The 6,779-nt window shown below is 55.8% G+C and overlaps 1 protein-coding gene across 1 annotated transcript in view; it reads left to right on the top strand.

The window, feature by feature from the left end:
• The window catches only part of PRDM12 (PR domain containing 12), a 44,048-nt gene that overhangs the window by 27,867 nt on the left and 9,402 nt on the right, over positions 1 to 6,779 (top strand). The window contains exons 2-4 of the mRNA XM_009998988.1: positions 598 to 788; positions 1,721 to 1,876; positions 5,814 to 5,925. Of these exons, the coding sequence (XP_009997290.1) occupies positions 598 to 788; positions 1,721 to 1,876; positions 5,814 to 5,925 (459 nt within the window). The remainder of the gene's footprint in view (positions 1 to 597; positions 789 to 1,720; positions 1,877 to 5,813; positions 5,926 to 6,779) is intronic.

Genomic DNA, 6,779 nt, shown 5'->3' with positions numbered 1-6,779 from the left:
GGACAATATCTTTTCTCTCGCCCCGGTATCGCCGGGGCGTCCCCGGCTCCCTTTTCCCCCTCTCGGATTTCTGTTCCTCTCTTAATTTACCATGAAGGCTAATTCCATTTCCATTCACGATATGTCAACCATCTCATCTCCCCATTTTGTAAGAGGAATTCCTGGGCCCTTTTAAACAAGCCCTCGCGCCATTCAGGCACAATGTCCCGCTACAGCATTCCTAAAGGACTAATGAATTTAGAATTAGCAATTTCTTTCTAGTTGAGTTTAATGAATGCAGATCACTTTAACAGCATGACAAATTGCTGGATGGGCCGAAATAGACACCATTTAACCTCTTTTCTCAGCCCCGCTCCCTCGCCCAGCCCGGGCTGCTTTTCCCAGGTACCTCCTCAATGCCCCGGGGGGAACCTTGTACCGCTTTGTAGGAGCCCGGTTGGGCGTTTAAAAGGCTCAGCCCCGGGATTTTGGGCTGGGGCCGGGGTGGGGTCCCCGCTGCCCCCCCTGCCCGTCCCCCCGGCCCTTCCTGGAGTCGGGGGCAGGAGGGGGGTGAGACGCGCCGGGTCCCCGTTCCGAGCCCTCTCCCGCCGCCCGCAGAGGTGCAGAAGCTCTCCAGCCTGGTGCTGCCGTCGGAAGTGATCATCGCCCAGAGCTCCATCCCCGGAGAAGGGCTCGGCATCTTCTCCAAGACCTGGATCAAGGCCGGCACCGAGATGGGACCGTTCACGGGCAGGGTCATCTCGCCGGAGCATGTGGACCTGTGCAAAAACAACAATCTCATGTGGGAGGTAACGACCCCCTCTGTACTCCCAGCCCGAGGAGAGGCAGGAACGGGGTGCTGGATGTCGGGGGTTTTGTCCTGTGTCTGTGTGCTCACCCCGTGCCTCAGTTTCCCCGCTCATGGAAAGATCTGGCTTCCTCCGGGGCAGGAGCAGTCCAAGGCTCTTGCAGCCCTCGGGGTGCAGCCAGCTCTCCGGGGAGCCCTGAAATGCTGTTGCTCGTGTCCCACGCAGCAAGATCATGCCCTGCCCTTCCCTGTCGTGGTGAAACACCCACCTGGCAGCTGCCTGCACCGTGGGTTTGGGGGTATCTGAGCTGCCAGGACATCCCACATTAATGTCTGGCAAGAATTGGGGCGTTTCCTTGCCTTTTTTTGGTTTTGTTTTGTTTCCGAGAGTGCCAGACTTGCACTTTTAAATTATTACTTATTACTATTATTTATGCCTAATAGAAACTTGCCTTGCCTTTCCTGCCACCCTGCAAAGCATCTTCCCCCTGAGGGCCAGGCCTGGTGGGCACCTTCCTTCTCCACCTGGGGATGCTCCCGTGGGCAGCTGCAAGATGCTGAACAACAAGCCCTTTGGGGCTGAGCTGCAGGCAGGGCTCTGCTTAGAGGGGGGATTGGGGCAAGGAGCTGGGTTATCTGAGTGGTGGGACCAGCTGTGCCTGCCCAGCCAGAGCAGGGAGCCCTTCCCCAGCCCCTCTTGCATGCACAGCCCAGCACCACGAGCAGGAAGGGTTGGGCATCTCCCATCTGCAGGCAGCAGCTCCCAGCTGTGCATCAACCGCGAAGCTGTGCTGGTTTTGAGCTTGTCACTGGCTGGGGACTTTATCCCATGGGCAGGAGGTGGAGGGGCTTGGTCCATCGTGGGCAGGAGGTGGAGGGGCTTGGTCCATCGTGGGCAGCATTGTTACCAACTGCCCTCTCTCCCCCTCCCAGGTGTTCAACGAGGACGGCACGGTGCGGTACTTCATCGACGCCAGCCAGGAGGATCATCGGAGCTGGATGACCTACATCAAATGTGCCCGGAACGAGCAGGAGCAGAACCTGGAGGTGGTTCAGATTGGGAACAGCATCTTCTACAAGGCCATTGAGGTAAGTGGGATGGGAGGCAGCTGCAGGAGGGGAGCAGGGTGCTGGGATCCCCACCCCATAAGCCCCTCCTTGTTCTTTGGGCTGTTGCTGGAGCATCTTTGGGAGCACAGGGTGGCTTTGCTCTGTCCCTGATCCCCTGGGAAAGGCCATTGGAAGGGGTGCAGGGAGACTCCAAGGGGCAGGGAGTCTGTGTCCCCTTTTGGTGAGCTCATGAGGTGACATATGCTGTGCAGAGGGAGAGCAAATGCTGCCCAAACTTGTTTTGGGGTGTAAAGTGTAAAAAGCGCTGAAACCCTGACCCAGCTGGGGCTTTGGGCAGGAGCAGGGTTTCGATGCTCTCCTGAAGAATGGGATCTAGTGCATAACTTGCTTCTCTGTAGCAGGGAAAAGTCTGGGTGGTTTCTGTGAAGCCCAGGAGGCCAGTGCAAGCTGTGCCTGGCTCTGCACAGCCTTCACCCTGGGGGTCACAAAGTGGCTCTGGCTGCAAACGGAGCTTGAGAGGAGGAGGATGGGGCTGCAGGAGCTGGGCAGGGAGTGGGGCTGGTACAGGGATGCCTCGGGTGCTGTGCAGCAGGGCTGTGGGGAAGGGGCTCATCCTGCCCAGTTCATCCACATGCACCAGTGTGAAGCTCCAGTGGGTGCTGACCCAGCAGGGAAGCAGGGACATGTGTTGGCTCCCAGGGTGCAGGTTGCTGTGCCAGGGGATGAAGGCTGGGGGTACCCCCATCCCACTGCTCCCCGTGGGAGATGCTGGGATGGAGGTTGGTGTCCGGATCCCCAGCACTATTGATGCCACATGTATACAAGTCACACGGTGCCAGCAGGGACCAGCCCTGCTTCTCTGCAGTGTCCCCACACCCTGGTGATGTTGCAGGTGGAGGTAGTTCAGGGAGGTGCCCCTGTGCAGCTGCTTCAGCTTAGAGTTGTGAGGGAACATCTGTCCCACCCCGGACCAGCACTGTGGGACTGTTTCTCTCCAGGATCAGGTCCAGAGTCTCACACACTCAAGAATGGCTGCTTCCAGCTGGGAGAGGGTCAGAGCTGGGAAAGAGCACAAGTGATGCTGGTGCCATGGGCCAAGGGAGCCCCCTGGATCTATCAGGGCTCCTGTGCTGCCTAACAGAGGAGCAGGTGCTCAGCTGCTCCATGGCACAGGACCACGGCTCAATCCTGCATTGAGCCAGCACCAGGGCTGGGGTTGGGGTTGCTGCAGTGGGATGGGAAAGACGAGTGGGTGAGTAAGGAGGGAGCAGGTATTTTCTCCTGCTTCAGGAGCATCCTGTGTGGCTCCTCAGGGCTCTGCTTTCCTCTGCGGTGCTGCAAGAGCCCTAAGTGCTTCTGTGCTGCTCTCCCCATCCTGAACATCCCTCCACAGGCTTCAGCTGTACCCAGTTTTAAGACCTGATATTCTTATGTGCAGCAGTGCCTGTTATGACAGCAGATTAACTGCATTTTATTACTATTTTTAAATTATGCAGATAAGTAAAACAATTCCGGGTAGCTGTGGTGTAACTAGGAATACAAACAGGTTTGCTCCTGGGGCTGAGCAGCGAGGGTCAGAGCAGGATGAGTTGAATTCCCTCCCTTGAAATGTTGGGGCTGGAGGGGATGGAAGTAGGGATGAGGGGTGCCTGGTGTCACAGTGTGGAGTGTTCCCTGGGCACAGCAGGTACCTGTTGGTGCTTCTGCTCCTGCTGGGTTGGCACAGGCTGCTTTGTGCTGGGAGGAGCAGAAAGCACCAAGGCTTTTCATGTGAGAGTAAGGGAGGGAAACACAGAGTGTGTGAGGAGCTGGGTCACAACTGGGCATGACAGGTCAAGGATCTGCATCTTTTGTGGGTTCCTCATTCCCATCTCTGTAACACTCCTGCAGGCACAGGTGCACACACACACACACACACAGAGTCCAAACGTGAACACTTGTTCAGACTCATGAAGAGCAAGAAAAGCAAGAGAGGATTTTCCTTTTGTGGTTCTCTCCACTCGTTAACCCCTGAGCACATAAATGCAGCATCTTGGACCTGAGCAAGCTCCCTGCTTGTCAACCACTGCTCTTGCCTTGTCACCTCCCTCATCACAAACCCTGGACCAAGAAGGGTTTGGAGCAGCTCAGTCTGGGGCAGGATACATGAACACCAATCCAACTGTTGTGGTGCCCTCTCTCAGCAGCACCTCTGTCTGCACGGGCACTGTCACCCTCCTGCATCCCCTCCCCAGTGGCCACCACGAGCTGCCTGGCTCCTGTCACTCTGCACCCACCTCTGCTGCACCGTGGCTCCAGCACAATATCTCTTCAGATGCCCTTCTCACCCACCCACTGCAAAATCAGATTCGTTGGGTGCCCTTTTTCACTATTTGCCTTTAATATTTTCACATCTTCTGCCTGTTCCTGCCCTTACCCGTTAGCTTGTTTTTCCTGTCCTCATCCTCAGCAAACTCAAACTGCTGCTGCTGGAAAATACAAGTAAGGGCAGCAAGTGTTGGCCTTGGATCTGAAGGCTGCAAGATTCCTGGGGGGAAATTTAAATTGTTTTGGGGTATTTGCACCCTTTGCTGGCATAGGTGTACCAGCTCCAGCAGAATAAAACATGCATGCACACATGCAATGTGTTTTATCCTTTCAGCAATTTTTTATTCTATTTGCTTGTATTAAAAATAATTATGTTGAGAAAATAACACCAAGAAGCAGCACTAATTTGGGATGGAAAATGATTTTGGCTTTCCCTGCCTCCCAAATTCCTACTCTGCAGCCTCAGCAAGGTCTTTATGCAGAGGGACACTTGATCATATGAAGTAAAATTCCCACTACTTTCAGGTGCTTAAAATTAGGCACATTTTCAGCACTCAGGTGATCTAAGTTATGATCTATGTTTCATGTGGATGATGCTTTTCTTGGATTACTCTGTGTATGGAAAGCTGAGCTGTGAAACGGGGGATTTTCCCATTTCTAAATCAGGTTCTTAACACTTGGGACCTGCAAGGAAAAAAATCTGCATGTATTTTTGATAAAGTGATGTTGTTATTAGTGTTGCCTGAAGCAGCTGCTCTGCTGTGAGAGCATCAGTCCTCCCAGCCCTGGCTGCTGCCTGCAGGGAGTCTGGAGCAGCATGCCCTGGCTGCTCCCTCCAGTGCCCAGCAGTGTGGGAATGTAATGGGAATGGTGAGAGAAGTTCCATCGTTTCTGGGAAACAGGAGCACAGGTGGTGCAAAAGCCCTTCCCTGACCCTTTAGGTCTCCTCGAGCTGTTGCAGGTGCCAGGGCTCTGGTGTGGGATGTGAGCAGCATCTCACACTTGAGCCACACTCTCCTGTAGCAGCCCCTGAGCTGTCCAACCCCCCGGCTGATGAGCTCCTTGCTGGCACATCTGTATGTCCACCAGTTCAAATAAGCCCCAGCACGGCTGCGTGGGAGATGCTGCCTGTGCCCCACAGCAGGGGGATGCCAGCACCTCTGTCCAGAGCCACAATGCTCTGCAGGGACACTGAGTCCTGGCTCCATGTCACAACTCCAGGCTTGGGACTCTGTCACTTGTGCCTCACTGTAGCTCACGGGCCCACAAATGGCTCATTTCTTCATATCTCTGTGTGCTGCTGTGTCCTCATCTCCCTGAGCAGCAGGGACCTCTGGGTCCTTCACTCCAGAGACTCTCCAGCTCCATCTGTGTGCTCTGTAGCTGCTTATTTGTCCATCAGGTTGTCTGTGGTGCAGCCTGGGCCTGACCCTGGGACATATCTGTGTGGGTGGTGCTGACCTGTGCCATCAGCTCCAGGGCTGCAGCCAGGGACAGGCTGCTGCCCCTGGACAGCTGGCAGGTCCAGATGGCAACAGGGTCAGGCAGGAGACAGGGTGTGGCCAGAGGTTCAACGAGACCAGCCAAGGATGTGTGGGGAGATGTTCATCCCCCCTCCTGACACCCCTCTCTGTATTTTCCTCTCTAGATGATTCCTCCAGACCAAGAGCTGCTGGTCTGGTATGGGAACTCCCACAATACCTTCCTGGGCATCCCAGGCGTGCCAGGGCTGGAAGAGGAGCAGAAGAAGAACAAACATGGTAGGTAACATCAGAAACAGCCACGGGTGCAGGATTCCTGCCTGTTCTCTGTCCACTGGCTCTGAGGCCATGGGGGAGATGTCAAGACGCCTCTGCTCCCTGGGGACAAACACAGGGACTATGAGACATCCATGCAGCTTGAGCAGGTCCCCAGTACTTTGGGGGATCACATCCAGGCCAGCTTGCCCACAGCTGTTGCTGGTGTGGTGGCCAGCAGCCACTGCCTGACCTAGCCAGGCAGGAAGGAGCAGGAGGAAAGCAGCTCTGATGCACCGTGAAACACTGAGGGGATGCAGCTGCCTCCATCCCCTCTCTGCATTTCCCAGATCCTTCCCAAAATCACCTTCGCAGGAAGCTTTTCTCTCCCTGGGCTTTCACTCTTTTTTTGCAGCAGAGCTCTCGGGCACTTTTGGGGGATGCTGTGTTCAGAGCCAGACCCCATCTGTGCTTCCCAGCCCCAATCCCTGCTCTGAGCTGGATCAGAGCCCAGTGGAGCTTGGAGAGAAGCTGGAACCAGCGCAGGGACATTGTGCTGCTGCTGAAGAGCTGGGGGTACCCATTAGTCTCCCCCAGCTCTGCTTGCAGCCTGATGAGGAGAAAAAAAGTGCTTTTTGTGCTGCTCTCTAGGGGAGACGGGTCAGTTTGAGTCACCTAAACCTGTGACCCCACCTGGAAGGGGCATCTGCTCGTGTCAGGGGAGCCGGGGAGGGGCTGCTCAGGGCAGGCAGGGGTTCGGGGTGCGCTGCCCATGTCGGGGGGCAGAGTCTGACCGTTCCCCCCCGTTGTCCCCAGAGGATTTCCACGCGGTGGAGGCGGGGGCGAGCACGACGGGCAGGATGCGCTGCGGCCGCTGC

This window comes from Chaetura pelagica, unplaced genomic scaffold (assembly GCF_000747805.2).
Source record: "Chaetura pelagica isolate M959 unplaced genomic scaffold, ChaPel_1.0 scaffold405, whole genome shotgun sequence".
Taxonomy (NCBI): Eukaryota; Metazoa; Chordata; class Aves; order Apodiformes; family Apodidae; genus Chaetura; species Chaetura pelagica.
This window is presented reverse-complemented; position numbering and strand designations above follow the sequence as displayed.